Here is a 20,943-nt window from a genome sequence, read left to right as displayed (position 1 = left end):
GCCCTCAAACAAACAGGCCTTGCTAAGTTTCCCTAGTTAACTACACTTAACTTATCTTTGTCCGATCACATCTTCCTACAACTTTCCGTTCTTCATCAAACCTCACACAAAAACCTCAGGTGTGTTTCTTTGGGTCTTCATTTACTTCCTTATGAAGGCTCCTGTGTCATGTAAAACTTACAGAGGCATACCTCAGAGGTATTGTGGATTTAGTTCCAGGCCACTGCAATAAAGCGAGTCAAATGAATTTTTTGGTTTTCTGGTGCATATGTTATGTTTACACTCTACTGTAGTCTGTTAAGTGTGCAATAGCAGCATGTCTAATCCTTTTGCTGGTGGAGGGTTTTGCCATGATATTGATGGCTGCTGACTGATGAGGTTGTGGTTGCTTGAGGTTGGAGTGGCTGTGGCAATTTCTTAACTAAGACAACAATGAAGTATGCCACATTGATTGACTCTTCCCTTTACAATTTTTCTGTAGTATGTGATGCTATGTGACAGCATTTTACCTATAGAACTTCTTTCAAAATCAAAGACGATCCTCACAAATTCTGCTTTATCAGCTAACTTTATGTAATATTCTAAATCCTCTGTTGTCATTTCAACAATCTTTACCAGGACCAGATTCTATCTAAGAAACCCCTTTCTGTGCTCATCCATAAGACAGAAGTCCTCAGGGGCGCCTGAGTGGCTCAGTCGGTTAAGCATCCGACTTCAGTTCAGTTCATGATCTCACAGTTTGTGAGTTCAAGCCGTGCATTGGGTTCTGTGCTGACAGCATGGAGCCTGGAGCCTACTTCGAGTTCTGTGTCCCTCCCTCTCTCTCTGCCCCTCCCCCACTCTTGCTTACACTCTGTCTCTCAAGAATAAATAAACATTTAAAAAAATTAAGAAGGAAGACCTCAGCCTAAGTTTTATAATGGATTTCGGCAAGTCACATTTTCAGATTCCACTTCTAATTTTGTTCTCTTGCTATTTCCACTACATTTGCAGTTACTTCCTCTAGTGAAGTTTTGAACTCCTCAAAATCATCCATGAGGGTTGGAATCAACTTCTTCCAAACTCCTGTTCATGTTGACATTTTGACCTCTTCCTATGAATCACAAATGTTTTATTAGCGTCTAGAATGGTGAATCCTTTCCAGATTTTCAATTTACTTTACCCAGATCATCAGAGGAATGACTATCGGTGGCAGCTAGAGCTGTACTGTATTTCTTAAATTAAATTTGAAAGTTGAAATTACTCCTTGACCCATGGGCTGCAGAAGGGATGCTGTGTTAGCAGGCATGAAAACAACATTCATCTCATTATAGATCTCCATCAGAGCTCTTGGGTGACCAGATGCATTGTCAATGAGCAGTAAAATTTTGAAATGAAGGTTTTTTTGAGCTGCACATCTCAACAGTGGGCTTAAAGTATTCAGTGAACCATGCTGTAAACAGATATGCTATCATCCAGGATTTGTGGTTGCAGTTACAGAACACGGGCAGAGTAGATTTAGCATAATTCTTCAGGCCCCTAAGATTTTCAGAATGGTTAAAGAACCCTAGCTTTAACTTAAAAGTCATCACCTGCATTAGCCCCCAGTAAGAGAGCCTGTCTTCTGAAACTTTGAAGGCTGGCACTAACTTCTCTCTAGCTTCTTCCAATGGAAGTCTGTTTTGTCTGCACCGAAAATCTGTTTAGCAGTCACCTTCATTAACTAGCTAGATCTTCTGAATAACTTGTTGGAGCTTCTGCATCAGCACTTGCTGCTTCATCCTGCACTTTGATGTTATGGAGATGGCTTTTTCCCTTAAAACTCATTAACCAACCTCTGCTGTTTTCAGGCTTTTCTTCTGCAGTGTCCTCACTTCTCTCAGTCTTCATAGTATTGAAGAGAGTTAGGGTCTTGCTCTGGATTAGCCGTTGGCTTAAAGGAATATTGCCTCTGGTTTAATATTCTATCTCGACCACTAAAGCTTCCTCCATATCAACAATAAGGCTGTTTCACTTTCTTACAATTTGTGTGTTCACTGGAGCAGCACTTTGAATTTCCTTCAAGAACTTTTGCTTTGCATGCACAACTTGGCTAACTGGTACAAGAGGCTTAGCTTCCAGCCTGTCCCTGCCTTCGACCTGCCTCCCTCACTAAGCATAATCATTTCTTGCTTTTGATTTAAAGCAAGAGATGTGTGGCTTTTCCTTTCACTTCAACACTTAGAGGCTACTATAGGGTTATTAATTTGCCTCATTTCAATACTGTTGTTTTCAAAAGGGAATAGAGGAGGCCCAAGGAGAGGGAGAGAGGGGAATGTCTAGTCCATGGAGGAGTAAGAAGAATCACACTTAAGCTCATTGTCTCATATGGGTGCAGTTTGTGGTGCCCCAAAACAATAACGGTAACACCAAATATCACTGATCACAGATCATTATAACAAATACAGTAACAATGACAAAGTTTGAAATATTGTAATAATTACTGAAATTACAGACACAAAGTGTCTGTGGGAAAATGGCACTGACACACTTGCTCATCAATGCAGGGTTGCTGCAAACCTTCAGTTTGCAAAAAATCTGTGAAGCACAATAAAGCAAAATGCAGTAGGGGTGCCTGAGTGGCTCAGTCGGTTAAGCATCTGACTTCAGCTCAGGTTGTGATCTCGCAGTTCATGGGTTCGAACCCCACGTCAGGCTCTGGTGTTGACAGCTCAGAACCTGGAGTCTGCTTCAGATTCTTTGTCTCCTTCTCTTTCTGCCTTTCCCTGTTCATGAGCTGTTTTTCTCTCTCTTTCAAAAATAAACATTAAAAAAAATTTTTTAGCAAAGTGCAATAAAACAAAGTATGTCTATGTTAAATAAATTTGTAAGTTTTTCTCTTGTGAATTTGTCTTTTGTTACATGGGTCCTAGTCAAGAACTTAAAAGTAGACAAAAAAGGTATTTTTCTTCCCTTATACCATTTATCTTTAATCTTTAAGAACTGGGAAACCCTCAAACTCATAGGGATAGATACAGGCTTTCTAAAATTACAATTTTAGCTTGAAAACTAGTATTTTATCATTAGCAACAAATTCTACCAGTTGTTTTCTTTGAAGTGATAAGCTCAATTTGTTCTTTTGCAGGACAATGTCTGCCATAGTTCGCCAGTCATTCTTTCAAATAAAAATAATATTAAATGAAAAAAATGGCTAATTTAGCTCACAAATCAATTGCACCAGTGCATTCCCTGGAGAAAAATATTGTATTTCAGCATGAAGCAGAAGTGTTTTATTAGTATCATACAGAATATTAAAAAGACATGTACTCAAGGGTCAAGATCTAGTGAAATTAATACCACTTCACTGAGGACATTTTAGAGTATGTGTCAGGGAAGAATAAAATGATTACTTCAGTATAGTTGTACTCAAGGGTCAAGAGCTAGTGAAATTAATACTTACCACTTCACTGAGGACATTTTAGAGTATGTGTCAGTGAAGAATAAAATGATTACTTCAGTATAGTTTGATGCCTTGATTTGTGCTAAAGGTCCAGCACTATTATCCACAATTGCTTCTGCATCATTAGTGTAAATGCCAATACAGTGAAAAAGACAAACAATGTGTTAGTATTATTGCAAAAATAGTTTTGAACTCCTGCAAGAGTTTTATTTTGGAGTCACTAGGGGTCTGCTGTCTACATTCGGAAAACTAATGACAAGGTGAAAGATGATTCTGGTTTGGACCAGCATGGCAGTAGCGAAACTGTTTTAGTTCTGGATAGATTTTAAAAGTAGATCCTCTAAGGTTTGCTGGCCAGCTTGGATGTGGAGTCAAGGAGAAAGGGGTCGAGGACCCTCATGTTTCTGGCCTGAGCTACTGAAATAAATTCTAGTAAGTGAAGTAGAGAAAGATAGCAAGAGCAGGGTTTGGGGAAGATCAGAAATACAGTTTGGGGAAATGCTAAGTTTGAGCTGCCCAGTAGACATGTCATGTAGGCAGCTGGATACAGTCTGCAGTGGAGGATAGATGGCTAGAGACACATTTAAGAGTCATCAACATCTAAGTATCTAAAGCCACAACACCGGATGAAATCACCAAGGGAGAGAAGATGGGCAGAAAAGAGATCCCAGGACAAAGGTGCCAATATTTAAAGGTGAAGAGGCGAGGAAAAGCCAACAAAGGAAACCTGAAGAATGGTCAAGGAGGAAGGAGAGCGGGGAAGGCCAAGATCAATGTCTCCAGGAGTGTGATCATCAGCATCCAATACGGCTAGTAGCTCAAAACGAGGGCTGAGACTTGGTCACCGGATTTAGCAACATGTAGTTCACTGGTGACCTTGATAAAAGCAGTTTCAATGAAGTGGAGGCAGAAATCCTCATGAGAATGGGTTCAAACAACAAGATCTGTACACAAATGTTCATAATCGCTACGGCCTGGAAACAATCTAAACATTCATCAAGAGGTGAATGGATAAACAAAGGAGTAGAATTCCATTTATAAAATGGAATAATATTCAGTAATAAAAGGGAATGGACCGTTGACACACATCAACAGGATGAATCTCAAAAACTGTGCTAAAGGAAGCTGGAAATGAAAGAGTACATACTATATGACCCCATTTACATGAAGTTCTAAAACAGGCAAAACAAATTTCTTTATGGAAATCAGATTAGTGTTTGGAAAAGGGAGTGGGAATAAATATTGACTGCAAAGTAGCACAAGAAAACCTGTTGGTGTGAAGGAAGTGTTTTAAATATTAATAGGGGTGATGAGTACATGCATAAATTTGTCAAAAGTCATACCGTACACTTAATTTGGGTGCATTTTATTGTATATAAATTATACCCCAATACAGTTTAAAAAAATAATGGGAAGAGAGGCAACGCTGACAGTGAACACGGGCAAATCTTTTTTTTTTCTTAACTAAAAGCATTTTAAAAAAATGTTTACTTTTTGAGAGAGAGCGTGAGCAGGGAAGGGGCAGAGAGAGAGGGAGACACAAAATCTGAAGCTGGCTCCAGGTTCTGAGCTGTCAGCACAGAGCCTGATGCAGGACCCAGTCTCATGAACTGTGAGATCATGACCTGAGCCGAAGTTGGACGCTTAACTGACTGAGCCACCCAGGCACCCCATGGACAACTTTGAGTGGACTCAATGTAAAAGGAAAATTAGAAATGTGGCAATAGCAGAAGGGAGAAGTGGAGTTAATTTTTTTTTTTAAATCATAGGTGAAATAGCCTATTTGTAGGTTAATAAGAGTCAGGGAAGGAAATATGATAGAGGAGAGATGCTGAAACAATTAACTACTGAGAGAGTGGGATGTGGGACACAGGGAGAAGCTGGCTTTGGCTAGAAGTAGTAGAAGTTCACTTAGCGGGAAGGCAGTATCTGGGCACAGGTAAATGTTGGCTGGGGGGTGTGCTATGGAAACCTGTGGAAGTTCTCAGATTGGTTCTATTTTCTCAGTAAAATAGGAAATAAGGACCTCAGCCAAAAGAATGAGGGAAGATGCTCTAGAGGTTGGAGGAGAGAAGGTATAAAATAATCATTGATGACAGTGTGAGACAAATGGACTAGGGAAATAAGGACTGACTCTGGACACTTGAGATTAGGGCTCATGAATTTAAGACTAGACCATCAACATGGTTGAGTGTTTTCTTCCAGTCTCACTGAGCTACACATGTGGAGTCATGCATTTGGATTTGAAGTGGAACTGTGGTATACCCACGAGTACAGAAAAGTGAAGGAGAGGCAAAGAAATTGCAGCTACGTGAAAGGGAGTGTTTATAATGAGGGACTATGGATTTTAAACTGATCCAAGAGGGAGGTGTAAACATGAAGAGGTGAGGGACAGTGAAAATGTGATAGGAATTAATGGATTTGGTCTTGATGGAGTTGAAGGATTGCTGAAATTCTCAAAAGAGAATGAACTGAAAAGAGAAGTAGTTAGAATGATACTTAATGTGGAGATTTACAGGAGAGCTTGAGTTCTGGGTATGGCCAGTTCCAGAGGACGACCATAGTGGTGAGTGGCTGAGGTAAGGTGGAGGGCAAGATCACTAGTTGAGATCAATGAGCCAAAAGGTCAGGGTATAAAAGGATCATCCACAGGAGATCTTAAACTCACTGATTAAGCAGGAGCACTGTGTGGCAGTGTTGGCAGCTAAAACTTTTAAGGAATGGAGACTGATCTGGAGGTGGGGAGTCAATAGCAACAAAATAAAAGTGTTTGTGTTACAGTCTTGACAAGAGATAAAAATGAGAGGGGGTGGAAAGGACTCTGGGGGAGAATGATGTATAGCTGGCAACCAAAAGCACGGAAGTCACCTATCTCACACCCAAGTCTAGGGAGATTAGTGGTGTTGGAGAGGACAGTCGCAATATGAGGTCCACAGGGTAAGCAATATCCTCAGAAGGGCAAGGGATTTTAAGAGAGAAAAGAGGAGATATACAGAACTGTAGTGGGGTAAGAAATGGGATGCAGAACAATCTGGGAGGCAGTGGCTTCATCTTCCTTGACTATTTGTTAAGTTATTGTTTTCATTTTAAACAATTACAATGAACTCAATGATAGACAATTTTTGTATATATTTAGCTACACTCTAGAGATAAATGAATGCTAACCATTCCACATCAGCCAAGGTGTTGCGGCAATATATGAAAACTGTTTATTTCGTAGGCTTTTTTCAGAAAATATTTTATTTTTGAGAGAGAGACAGAGTATGAGCAGGGGAGGTGCAGACAGAGAGGGAGACACAGAATCTGAAGCAGGCTCCAAGCTCCAAGCTGTCAGCACAGAGCCCGACATGGGGCTCAAACCCAGGAATCGAGAGATCGTGACCTGGGCTGAAGTCAGACGCTTAACCAACTGAGCCACCCAGGCACCCCCCCACACACTTTTTTTGCACCCAAAACTTTATTGGAAAGGACAAGTGAATTGCTAAGACACTTAAAGTACTTTGCTCATTCATCATTCTGCTTGGAAAAGTTCACCCTAACTTTATAGCAAGGAAAGAAACACAAAATCATTAAAAATACATGTACCTCCAAGGCAACATGGTCTCATTTGATAGGTGGGCAGGGACTTTACACACCTTCCCACGGGGCCTAGTGCATGGGAACTAGGAACACCACATTCTACGGTGAGAACCCAGCAAGGAAGACGCCAAGGCATGTTGAAAAGTGCTGATATAAAGCAATTTTCCCAACTGTCTCTCCTAATGTCGGCAGCTGGTTTTGGATCCAGAGCCCTCTTAAAAACCCAGAGGTTAGTGAGATTCATAAAAGTCCTTCTTTATTAGTTGAGTTTGTAGCTGTGGGCGGGGTTCATCCATCTCTAACTTTGAAAAGTTCTTCTGTACCCTCTTCTGGTCTTATTAAAATTTTCTAAATAAAATTGATTATCAGCTATAAAGTTTTAGTGTATGGATTCCCTTTGCACAATTACAACTGTTACAATTCCAGACACCAGTCTCAAGTATGTAAATACACACACACACACACACACACACACACACATTTTTTTCTTTTTTTTAATTAGGGTAAGTCTTGGTTAGTCCTGTAAGTCTCATAAATGAAGTACATCTAGTAGTCTTTGTAATGTGCTCTATTGGGTGTATATTCTCTGCCATGGCCATTAATGAATCTTGTGAAGAAATATTCTGCCTTCAGTATTAGCTATCTCTGCTCCAATAAAACTTTATCAAACTGGGCAATGGGGTGGATTTGGCCCCAGGCTATAGTTTGCTAACCCTACGGCAGGCAATGCTTGACCTCAGCTATCTCACTGACCTTGCCTTTCATCATAGATTCAAACTCCATGACAGTATTGCATGCTTAATATGTTTTGGGGATATTCTCCACAGAAAAATCTGAATCCCTAGCTGTTTTGGGTGTGTGCTACAGCCCAGTAGCCTAAGTGATCATTTCTGGCATGGCTGGCAGGAGCTAAGTAATGTATCATCCGTATCATACTGTTTTAATCTCTCCTATTGAATATTGTTAGCAGTACTGTTAGCATACTTGCTTCACTTGATAGTATGATTGGTGAGATCAGTATGGGCTGATCTCAAGTCCTTTACTTCACACAATACGTTTTAGATATTTCATTTTAAAAAGTGAGAAAGGTAGAGGTTAATCCAGATTAAGTGGTAAGAAAGCAATTAACTCTGTAGGACCAGAATTACTTGCCCTTCCCTTCAAACAGGGATTATTTCAAAGTGAAATGACAGCTCCCTAATTTATTTTAAAGTGTGTTCTTTGCAGTTGGGGCTACTTCTTGGACCACTTTGTGCAATGCTGTACGCCCTCAAGAGTTGTTTTGTTGAAACGGTCCTTCCAAATGCTTGTTCAGAAAATACTGTTCCACTGAATAGAGATGATGATTATATTTGGATGAACCCCACACATTACAACATAACAATGTTAATTTTCACAATGAAAAATAGGAGGAAAAATGTATCTTCTTAATTGAAATAAAATCTTTGCAACAAAGTAGTTTGCTATTCATAAATGTGCAGCTGCCACAGCATGAAAGAACACTGTATTTATCATTGTTAAAGAATATGAAGTACTTATTTTTCAAAGTAGTTTGACAGCTGAAATTCCAATCAAAGAGCTAATATTTGGACTCTCGTATTCTCATAAAATGTTTAGCTACATACATTAAAATGTTCTACCCTGAAAATGGAAACTGAAAAGAACAGAGAACTACCAACTGTGGTTGGGCTATTTATAACCGGGAGAAACTGAAGAGAGCCACTGGATGAAAATCCCATGTAAAACAAACAAGAGTTTTGAAAAAAAAAATCATTGTTAAGAAATACTTAAAAAAAAATGGTTATTCACTTACAAGAAAGAAAAACAAAGCAAAAAAAAAAATAGATGGTTTTTGGTTACTTTAAACATCCATTAAATCTTGTGGGGGCTTCCTTACTTTTATCACCCCAACACACTCAAATTTCTACATGAGGCCATTCCAGACAAAATTTGAAGTACTTTGAACTATACTATTAGCACCACACATTTCCAGTAATGTTCTGAATTCAAATGGTGAAAACAAGCTGGCTTGTTTAACCCAGTGAAAACAGAAATCATGCTTATGTAAGAAGCAAGACTTAAGAGACTATGTATGGTCTGAAATACATCATCTGAAGGTGTTAATTCTCCCATTGCTAGAACTCCAATTCTCTAATAAACACCAAAAGACAACTTTTTGATAGTTTTTGCTATATTAAACATTAAGTTTTGCTGAAATCTTCCCATGCATTCATGTACTTAAGGGTAGCATTGAAGTGACAGTTCCTAATCTAATGTAGACACCACATATTCCACGGAAGGGATCCTTGACTGCATAGTTATGATACTACCACCCAGCATTTACTGTCTTCTGTGTGCCACACACTGATCAAAGTAGTTGAAATGTATTAACTCATGAACTGGCACGTTATAGTGGGGGAGAGAGGTTAGGAACATGACTGAGATTACACAGCAAGTAAGAGCGGGCACCAAAGCTTGAACCTAGGCACTGACTCCAGAGCTCATGATTCTCAACACTATGCTATGCTGCCTTGTGTGTGCCTTATTTTGAAAAAGAACCAGCTTTTGAACTGAAAAGAAACTGTGACCCAACTGTCCTTAAATCCCTGTTTTCTTAAGGATGATTCCTTTAAGACTTGTTTTAAATGTTTATGATTGTATAAAAGGCTTTAGTATGTTAAAATATCATTTTATAATGCTAGCGGTTATTGTATACACTCTATTGAATGTTTTCTACTCTGCACTTCAAACTGTGTAAATAGCTGTAAGTGACACAGTTGTACAGAGTGACAGAAGTATATTAACAGTTACATGTTTAACTTTGCACATAAATCTAGTTTGAAAAAGATATATTAGTAAATAAGTACTTATTCTTCCCAACCTTTGAAAACATACATGAAACCTAGGATAAATGTACTGAAATTAGACTTCCTGGGCAGCACTAGAAAACTGTGTGTTTGCAAAGAGGAAAGCAGCTACAAAATGAGAAGTTCAGAACTAGAGGATAATCAACTAAGCTGTCCTTTAAATGTGATTTGTGTGACGCTCTTTTCCATATTTTGGTCTGTTCCACTTGCTGATATTCTTTTAAATAATACAATTAAAAACTACTCCTCAGAGCAGAAATCTGCAATAAAATGTATAATAGCTTGTGTACAGTTACTAGTTTAATAAAACATTATCCAAATAATCAGTTACTAGTGTTTAAAATTTATAGTAAGAAACATTAAAAACAACAAAAGAATATCTCTGTTCCAAATTTTGGCCTATTTAAATGATCTTCAATGCAGCTAAACTCAATGTAGGGGTTATATCTAGTAAAATCTTGCTGACCAGACTCCTAAGACTGTGATTATGTAGGCAGTCCACTAGGATCAGTTGGTTCCCCTCAGCTGAATTATATTAGATTCCTACCATGTGTTTCTGGTACTGAGGAGAATCATTAGGGAAGGATCATCCACATGCTCACACAAAGCCCCTCTCTCCACCCCCTACCCATGTCCCACCCTCCATAATAAAAACCGCAAGTTAGTTGTGCTTTTGTGGGCTTTTCACTGGAGACCGTAAGTTTGAGTTGAATTATTCAATGTGAGGGTCACAATGAGAGAACGTGGATCTTTCTTATTCTTGTGGACTGTGATCTTTCCTTTCAAGGCTTCACCTATAAAAGAAAGGCAAAATATGTGTTTGAGAATTCAAGGGATACAATCTAGCAGAAAAGTAATAATGTATACCTGGTACTTCTTTTTTTGTTGTTGTTGTGAGATGTTTCATTATTTAAAAAAAAAAATAACATTTAATTTTTAGGGCAATTTTATGTTTAATTTTTTAACAAGGTAGATCTACAATACAGGTACAGCAATATTTGGGGAAGTGAAATTTTTATAATAATAGCTCAAAGGATTGGAGGGTGTAAATGACAGTATCATACTGAAAGAGTCTTAAACTATAAATGAAATTGTGTAATAATGTTTGATGGCAGTCTGTGGTAAGCTACAGATGCATGCTGGAACTCTAGAGCAACAATTACAAAAACAAACCCAACACGTATAGTTAATCAGGCAAGGGTTTAGATAAAATGAAATAATAGAGAGTATTCAATCAAAAAAAAATGCAAGAAGGAAAAGAGGAATAAATGACAGAGGGGATAGATAGAAAACAAATTAACAAATGACAGAATATATCACACATAATATATCACACATAATAACATTATATGGAAATGTGTTCAATATACTTTAAATAGAAAGACAGGGTCAAACTAAAGGAAGGAGAAAGATATTCTATATAAACATTAATCACAAAGAGTTTTAAATAGAAGTATTAATCTTAGACAAAGATGACTTCAGGAAAAAAATATATAACCAGAGATAAAGAGACACATTTAAAAATGATGTGTTCAATTCATAACTGAGACATAAGAAACTTTTATGTATGTATGATTACAGAGCTTCAAAATGCATGATGCAGAGCTGACAGAACCATAGGAAGAAAGTGATAATCCATAATTATCACTGGAAATTTCACCTCTCCTTTTCCAATAATTGCAATAACATTGCAGTAACAACTACACAGAAAACCAGAAAGTATATGGAAGACTTAACACCCTATTAACCAACTTGACCTGGCTGACATCTACAGAACCAAGATCGATTACATCTATACATGCTGGGTCATAAAACAAATTTTAATACATTTAAACATAAAAATACTTGAATAATCCTAAACATTTAGGAATTAAAACAACAGACTTCTAAATATTCCATAAATCAAAATAAAAATCAGAAGGAAAATTAGGCAGCATTTAATCTGAATAATGAATCACAAAATACAAAAATATGTGACCTACAGCTCAAATAGTGCTTAGAGGAAAAATTTATAGCTTTAATTGTTCACATTAGAAAGCAAAGAAAACAAGCATAGAGGTCTTCCCTGGTGAATTCTATCAAATGTTTAAGGAAAAATAATAACAAATTACATAAATTCTTACAAAAAAGAAAGGAGGGAATACTCCTCAACACACCTTGGGAGGCAGCACTACCCTGATATTGAAACAAGATAAATTCATTACATTACAGCTAAATATCCCTCATGAACAAAGATTCAAACATCCTTTGAACAAAAGAGAAAAATCATATTACTGTCTCATAAAATATAGAAAAACCATCTGACAACATTAATTTGTAATAACTTTCAGCAAGCTAGCAATAGAAGGAATCTTCTTCAAGTTGATAAAGGGAATCTATAAGAAACTCCTGGTAATATCATTCTTAATGGTGAAGGACTGACTGCTTTCTTCCTAAGACTGGGACTGCGGTAAGGATGATCATTCTGACCACCTCTAATCAGTATTCTATTGGATGTACTAGTGAAGGTATTAAGGTGCGGGGGGAGGAATAAAAAAAGTAATATAGATTGGAGAAAAAACAAAAGAAGCGAAACAGTCTTTATTTGCAGAACACATGATCTTACAGAAAATCCTAATATGCGGGATGCCTGGGTGGCTCAGTCGGTTGAGCGTCCGATTCAGCTCAGGTCACCATCTCATGGCTTGGGGGTTTGAGCCCTGCATCGGACTCTGGGCTGACAGCTCAGAGCCTGGAGCCTGCTTCAGATTCTGTGTCTCCCTCTCTCTCTCTGCAACCTCCCCCACCCCACCTTCGATTGTGCTTTGTCTCTCAAAAATAAATAAACATTTTTAAAAAATTAAAAAAAAGGGGCGCCTGGGTGGTGTAGTCGGTTAAGCGTCCGACTTCAGCCAGGTCACGATCTCGCGGTCCGTGAGTTCGAGCCCCGCGTCGGGCTCTGGGCTGATGGCTCAGAGCCTGGAGCCTGTTTCCGATTCTGTGTCTCCCTCTCTCTCTGCCCCTCGCCCGTTCATGCTCTGTCTCTCTCTGTCCCAAAAATAAATAAACGTTGAAAAAAAATTAAAAAAAAAAAAAAGAAGATCCTAATATGCAAAAAAAGCTACTAGAACTGTAAGATGGTTTAGCAATCTTAGGATATAAGGTTAATATAAAAAAATCACATTTCTATATGCTAGCAATGCAGAATTAGAAACTGAAATAAAAACCCACAAGAGCATTTACAATAGCATCAAAAAAAGCATATCATACTTAAAGATAAATGTAACATATGTGTACTATTTAGTCACATAAAACTATAAAATAGTGCTAAAGATGATCACTTTACAGTTGACCCTTGAACAAAACAAGTTTGAACTGCACAGGTCCACTTACATGTGGATCTTTTAAAAATAAATATAGTACAGTACTGTAAATGCATTTTCTTGTGATTTTCTTAACATGTTCTTTTATCTAGCTTACTTTATTGTAAGAATACAGTATATAATACATATACAAAAAAAGTATTAACTGGCTGTTTATGTTTTTGGAACGGCTTTTGGTCAACAGGAGGCTATCAGTAGTTGAGACTCTGGGGAGTCAGAAGTTATATGCAGATTTTCAACTGTATAGGGGAGTTAGCCACATTGTTCAAGAGTCAACTATAAATGGAGAGATACATTTTGCTTGTGGATGAAAGACAAAATACTGTGAAGATGTCAGTTCTCCTCAAAGTAATCTATAGATTCAACACAATTCCAATCAAAATCCTGGCAGGTTTTTTGTGTAGAACTTAACAACTAGATTTTAAAATGTATATGGAAATTTAAAGGATCTAGAATAGTGAGAACAATTTTGAAAAAAAAACACAACAAAGTGGGAGCTCTTATATCATCTTATAAAGACAGTGTCTAACGGCCATAAAGATAGACACAAACCAATGGAACAAAACAGAGCTCAAAAATAGTCATATATATGTATGGTCAATTAATTTCTGACTAAGGAGCCAAGTGTTTAAATTGGAAGAGGACAGACTTTTCAAGAAATGATGATGAAATAACCTAATATACGTTTGGGAAAAGATGAACTATGACTCTTAAAATTAACAGGAGATACATTCTAGACCTAAATGTACAAGGCAAAACTGTAACAGTTTTAGAAGAAACATGTAAGAAAGACTTAGGGTAGCAAAGATTTCTTAATTAGGACACAAAAGTACAAACTTCAAAAGATGTTAAGACAATGACAAGACATGCCAGGGATTGGGATAAAATATTAGCAACACATATATACGACAAAGAATTTGTACCCACATATATAAAGATTCTTTTAATTCAGTAAGTTGACAAACACCCGATTAAGAATGCAGCAAAACATTTTCACAGAAACCTCACACCCACAAAATATACAAATGACCAATAAACGTATGAAAAGACGCTCAACATTGTCAGCCACCAGGCAAATGCTACTTAGAAGTACAGCTATTGCTCCACAGACAACAGAATGACTTCAGTTAAAATGACTGACCTTTCCTACAAGTGCTAACAAGGATGGGGAGCAGCTGAAATCACAATGGTGGTAGGACTGCTGAATAATGAGTGATTTTGAAAACATTTGCTAGTTTTTTTATAAAGTTAAACATATATTTACCATTAAGACCCAATGATTCCACTTCTAGGTATTTACCCAAAAGAAATGAAAACCTCTGTCCACATGAAGAAATACTTTTACATGAATGTTTGTAGCAACTTCATTCATAATGAACTTCATTCATTCATAATTCATAATGTTTCCTAACTGGAAACAATCCAAAGTCTAGTAGCAGGTGAATGTGTAAGTAAACTGTGGTACTGCCATATAAAGGAATACTATTTGAGAATAAAAAGGAACAAACTACTGATACACAGACGTAGCTCAAATATGCTAACAAGCTGGAGTACATTCTGCAGAACTACTTTGATTGTAAAATTCTAAAAGAATACTAATACCTTAGTAGTAGTAATAATACTAATACATAGTGACAGAAAGCAGATAAATGGTTGTCTTGGTCTGGGGATTGGAACTGGGATGACTAACCGCACAGGGGATCAAGGAAGAAACCTTTTGTATTGACGTAAATACTCTTTATCTTGATTAGACAAATGGTGCCTACATTTGTCAGAACTCATCAAGGTATACAATAAAGATATGTGAATTTTTATTATATGTGAATTATAGAATAAAACTGTTTAACAACTGTGGTGACTTAGGAATAAAGTGACTCATAGATAAATGGAATATAGTAGAGAAACCAAAAGATCCATTATCGCAATTTAGTACACAGTAAATACAGTAATACAATCTTTTTCAATAAGAAGCCGGTCAGAAACGAAAAGGAAAAGTTTGAAGATTTGATTACATAAAAGTAAAAACAAAATTCTATAAAATAAGATACTCTAAAGAAAGAAAACCAACTTAAAACACTATTACTTTTACTTCTTTGAATCACAAATACTTAAAGTGAATTTTGATTTGATTCCTTAGGAAGAATGATCAGAAATGGAATACCTTCATAAAAGGTATAAAGTATATTCCAGTTTTACATTCTTGCCATCTTTATCAACTCTAGGTGTTACGAGAAACCAAACAAAAGGGGAACCTGGGTGGCTCAGTCAGCTAAGTGTCCAACTTTGGCCCAGGTCGTGATCTCACAGTTTGTGAGTTCAAACCCTGCATCGGGCTCTATGCTGACAGGTCAGAGCCTGGAGCCTGCTTCAGATTCTGTGTCTTCCTCTCTCTCTGCCCCTCCCCTGCTCATGCTCTATCTTTCAAAAATAAATAAACGTTAAAAAAAAAGAAAGAAACCAAATAAAAAATGAGTGAAAGAAAACAATAAAAATATTTTTGTTATTTAGATAAACAACCCCCAGAATCTGCCTGCTTTGTTTTGCATTTCAGTGATTATCAGTGATGAAGGGTATTATCTCAATTATTTCAAATGCTTAATCAACACACACACAAAAATCCTTTGTGCATTCCTGTGAGTGGTTTTGTTGATATATATGAGGTATTGCTGCAATTATTTCTTTTTACTGCATGTCCTGCTGTTTCATTTAATTCAGAAATCTAGCACAAGTCAAAATAAACTAGTAATGGATACCTTCGTTACATTTTCACAAAAAAATTTAAGCATCAATATTAAACAAAACATCTGAATAATTAAAAAGTCTTAACAGTAACTGCCTTATAAGCTGATATGGTAATTTTAATGTCTTAAAATGAAATACAAGCAAAACAACTATTTCTCTAATAATCTTAATTTCAAAACGAGGGTGCAAACAGCACTTATTTAAGTTAATTAAATAGCACGAAGGGTCACGGTAATAAATACATAATTCACACTGCTGAACTCCCTTCAATTGTTTAGGCCTGACAAAAGTGCCAAGACAGTGGCTGTAATACAAGAATAGATCGTAGTCATTTATCAGTGTCAAATAGATATAAAATGACTGATGTTGTTAAGCGTGCATACTGTGGTGAGAGCTGGAAAGGACACTCTGTGAAGCTGAGCTGTATCACCTTGTTTTTATCATCGGCAGACGGCTATTAGAACCACAAAGCAGTGTTGCGTTCAGTAAGGAACAAAATTGATTTCATTTCAATTCTGTTCTTGTGTTTTTTTAAAATTAATTTCTTCTAGAGCAATGAAATTTCATTTCCCCAGAAAGGAGAAAAACTTAAAAATCATTATTATCACTATTAAAGCTTAGAGGTAAAGAATGAAAGAAAAAAATAAATGGATTTTTCTATCATCAAGCTTACTAGATACATATAAAGAAAGAAAAATAAATAGACTGATTTTAGTCATGTTTTCAAAGCCAAATTACATGAAAAATATCTGGATTTTAAAAGTAAACAGTGCCATCATTGGCAGTGAAATGTACAAGTATCGTACATTTAATGCACAATAAAACTGCACATTAAAGCAAAGAGGAAAAACATGGTGAATTTAAAATTTAAAGCTAAGTGTTAAAAGTATTTATTCTGGGAGGCTGGTTTGTTACTCCCAGAATGCTGGAAGGGCTCAAATGTTGAGAACATTTTTTTTCTGAATTATTTTTAAATCTAGATTGTAAATAAAAACAAAAAACAAAAAATAAAAACAAACACAACAAAATAAAACAAATTAGGCTCATTACTTTATGTTCCATTTTGCTTTTGGCAAAATGTACAATTCTTAATCTAAGAAATTCCCTATTCACAATGCTTTTTCTTGCTTTCTAAATATCAAGGCTACCCTGAAGGGTAGAATTACCATTACCATTTACCATTTACTGAAGATATTTACTGAATGAGATTTACCATTACTGAAGACATCCACCCTCCCCCGCCCCCAATCTAGGCAGCATAACTCTATAGGAATATTTATAATGTTTTTATTTTAAAAATATTATATTACTTTCTGGACACTAAGATAAGATTTACATATATAGTAAATCATTCTGATTAGACTCTTGGCTTTATTTAATTTTATCTAATAATTTTACAGCAGAATAATGAGTCAAAAACTACTTTTAGTTTAACTGAACCCAACTATAGAGAACTCTTCAGTCATGCCAAGGCAAATTTGAACACCAGTCTATTCAAGGGTAATAGTATGATGAAATTTTTAAGAACATCAGAGTTGACAAAATGGGACCACCAAATAAAAGTTAGTAAATGCCTTTGGCATGATATCACCAAGGTGATTAAAGGAAATTAAATTTCAATGACACTGCATATTACTATACTTATTTGTATATTTTGCAGAATATTTACAATATGGCAAATACTACATCAGATCAAAATGGAGAAAGACAAACAACTCATCTTCTATTAGAACCCTTTATCACAGCACATTGAGATGTGATAACACAGATGTATGCATGAAATGATCTAGCAGAACAAAGACAGCAATTAATTTTCTGAGGACAGTGAGTAAAGATTTACAAAACTAAGCTGGGCAATAAAGAGAAAATTGAAATTTATCAAGTGAAAGAGGTCAAAACAGCTTTCTAGGTAGACTATCTTAGCCAAAGACAAGGACTAAGAAAGGAAAGTTAGCTAAAAAATGAGCAATGTGTCTAAGACCATATGAGCTGGAGCATATGATGTGTTTATTATGTGGGGCTGTAACAGAGTAGGGCTGGAAATGATGAAAAATGGTCAGATTGTAAAGGGCCATGGTAGGGAATTTGGATATTATCCTAGAGATATTGACAATCCAGTGAGGGTTTTTGTTTAATTATTAACTTTAGTAAGGCATAATTTACAAACAGTAAAATGTGCATATTTTACATGTGCAGTTCAATGAGTTTTACCATTATCTCATCTTTGCGAACTTTTGCCTACTCCAAGTCTCAAAGATTATGTTATCTTCTAGAAATCTGGCAGTTTTACACTTTTATATTTAGGTTTATGACCCATGAAAGAGAGAGAGAGTTGGTTTTTATATAAGGTAAGCAATGAGATTTTTTTTCCTATACAAATATTTAGTTCTAAGCACTTCTTGAAAAGATTATCATTTTCCCATTGAATTACACTGACTCTTTGGAAAAATATAATTAACTATACAAAAGTGGGTCTATTTCTGGGTTCTCTATTTGTTACATCAATGTTTACGTCTATCTACAGTATAATACATTACTGTCTGGCTTAATATAACTTTTTAATAAGTTTAGAAATCACATAGTGTAAGGATTCCAATATGATTTTTGGAAAATTGCTTGGCTACTCTAGGTCTTTTGAATTTGCACACAAATTTTAGAATCAGCCTATCAATTTCTACCATGCTAAATTCACTTACTAATTCTGGTAGGTTTTTTTGGAGATTCCTTGGAATTTTCTGTGTATACAATCATGTTATCTGTAAATAATGACACTTCAATTTCTTCCCTTCCAAGGGCTTTTAATTCATTTTTCCTTCCTTATTGCACTGGCTAAGACCTCCAAAATAAGAGAATAGGAGTGATGAGAGTGAACATTCTTGCCCTATCCCAAACAGAGGGAAAACATTCAGTCTTGCTCCAGTCAGTATGATGCTAGCTGTGGACTTTGTGTGGACACCTTTTATCAGGTTCAGCAAGTTCTCTTTTTATTTCTAGTATGAGTATTTATCATTAATAGATACTGAATTTTGTCAAATGCTTTTTTTGCATCCACTGATGTGACCATATGGTTTTTCTTCTTTAGATGGTTAGCATGGTTGACTGCATTAAAAGATTCTAAAGTATTAAAAAAATATTAAATTATTAAATCAGTCTTGTATTCCTGGATCAAATCCCACTTGGTCATAGTGTGCTGTTTTTTTTTTTTTCAATATATTGCTGGATTCAATTTGCATTTTGTATAAAATTTGTGCATCTACATTCATGAGAGACACTGTTCTGTAGTTTAATTTTCTTGTACAATTTTTGTCTAGTTTTTGGTATCAAGGCCCTCACTCTTCTACTTTCTGGAAGACATTGTGTAGAATTGGTATTATTTCCATTTTAAGGGTTGGAAGAATTTGCAATGAAGCAATCTATACCTGGAGATGGATTTGAGGCTGGCCTCCTGTTTTTGTAAATAAAATTTAATGGGGCACAGCCATATGCACTCATTTACCTACTGTTCCCCACAGTTTAAGTTGTCTTTGGGTCCCCATTGCTGCCACTGTTACTTTTGCTACTACTGTGGGGTTAACTGGGGGTTGGTGTATGAGAGAACAGAGAGAAATAGAAAAGAAAAAGGAATTTCCTCCATTCTCTCTGAGCATTAATTAGAAGACCCTTTCCCCATTCCTTAAGTTAGAGTTAGAGGGCTCTGTTGGGAGTTCTTTCTGTGCTAATGCCCTCCTTTTGGGTATCAGGCTGTCTGGAGTCCAGACTGGGGGATACTGGAAGCAAATAAATCATATATTTACCACCACTTCGGGGTTCTTTGAATTCTGGTCTTCTCCAATTTATCTGCTATTATTTACTTTTCAGAGATGTCAAGTAGCTGTTCCATGCATTCTGGTACTGAAGTTGCATTCAGTGAAAGAGCTTATTTTCACTGCCATAAAAATCCTCTGTGCTCTACTCATTTGTATCCCTTGTCCCCGGTGACCACTGTTCTTTTCACTGTCTCCGTGGTTTTGCTTTTTTCAAAACGTCCTATAGGTGGAATCACACAGTAGGTAGCCTTTGCGGATTAGCTCCTTTCACTTAGTGATATGCATTTAAGATTCCTCCATATCATTTCGTAACTTGAGAGTTTATTTCTTTTTAGCACTCAAAATATTCCATTGTGTGGGTGTGCAGACCATTCATTTTTAATATAGTTATTAATGTTGGAATTTAAGTCTACCATCATACCATTTGTTTTTTATTGGTCCACCTGGTTATGTTTGTATCTTCTTTTTTCTCAAAATTCCATTTTATCTTCACTACTAGCTTATTAGCTATATTTTGTGGCTTAATTTAAATTTTCAATCTGTTCTTCTGGCATTTACAATGTACATATTTAATTTATCATAATTTACCATTAAATTGCTTCATGTACCATGTAGGAACTTAATGTATTTCCATTTTCTCATTAATGTCTTTGATCACTGCCATACATTTTATGTCTCCATGTTTTTAAAATTATTATTTTTTTTTTTAGAAAGAAAGCAAGAGGGGGGAGAGGGGCAGAGGGAGAGGGAGGAAGAGAGAGACAGAAAAAGAATGAGAATCTTAAGCAGGCTCCATGCTCAGTGCAGAGCCTGATGTAGGGCTTGATCCCACGATCCTGGGATCATGACCTGAGCTGAAATCAAGAACTGAATGCTCGACTGAGCCACCCATGTGCCTCAGTCTATGTTTTGAAACCCACAGTACATTATTTTTGCTTTAAATAGTCAATTATCTTTTACCAAATTAAAAAAAATGAGAAAACAAAGTCTTTCTGATTGATGAAAAGTCACTGATGGAAAGTTTTTGCCATGATGAATTTCATGTTGTGCAATGTCTGAGTTTTTTGTTTTCTTTTGTTGCCATTAAAGTCACTTGGGTCCAGTTTTTTTCTTTTAAGGCTTGTTTTTAAGCTTTGTTAAGGAGCATGCAGGCTAGCCTTTATTCTGGG

The 20,943-nt window shown here is 36.3% G+C and overlaps 1 protein-coding gene across 1 annotated transcript in view; it reads right to left on the bottom strand.

The window, feature by feature from the left end:
* Positions 1 to 6,856: 6,856 nt before the first annotated feature.
* The window catches only part of PRMT3 (protein arginine methyltransferase 3), a 136,844-nt gene continuing 122,757 nt past the window's right edge, over positions 6,857 to 20,943 (bottom strand). The window contains exon 16 of the mRNA XM_047877646.1: positions 6,857 to 10,658. Coding sequence (XP_047733602.1) covers positions 10,549 to 10,658 — 110 coding nt within the window. The 3' untranslated portion in view covers positions 6,857 to 10,548. The remainder of the gene's footprint in view (positions 10,659 to 20,943) is intronic.

Source organism: Prionailurus viverrinus, chromosome D1 (genome assembly GCF_022837055.1).
Source record: "Prionailurus viverrinus isolate Anna chromosome D1, UM_Priviv_1.0, whole genome shotgun sequence".
Classification (NCBI taxonomy): Eukaryota; Metazoa; Chordata; class Mammalia; order Carnivora; family Felidae; genus Prionailurus; species Prionailurus viverrinus.
This window is presented reverse-complemented; position numbering and strand designations above follow the sequence as displayed.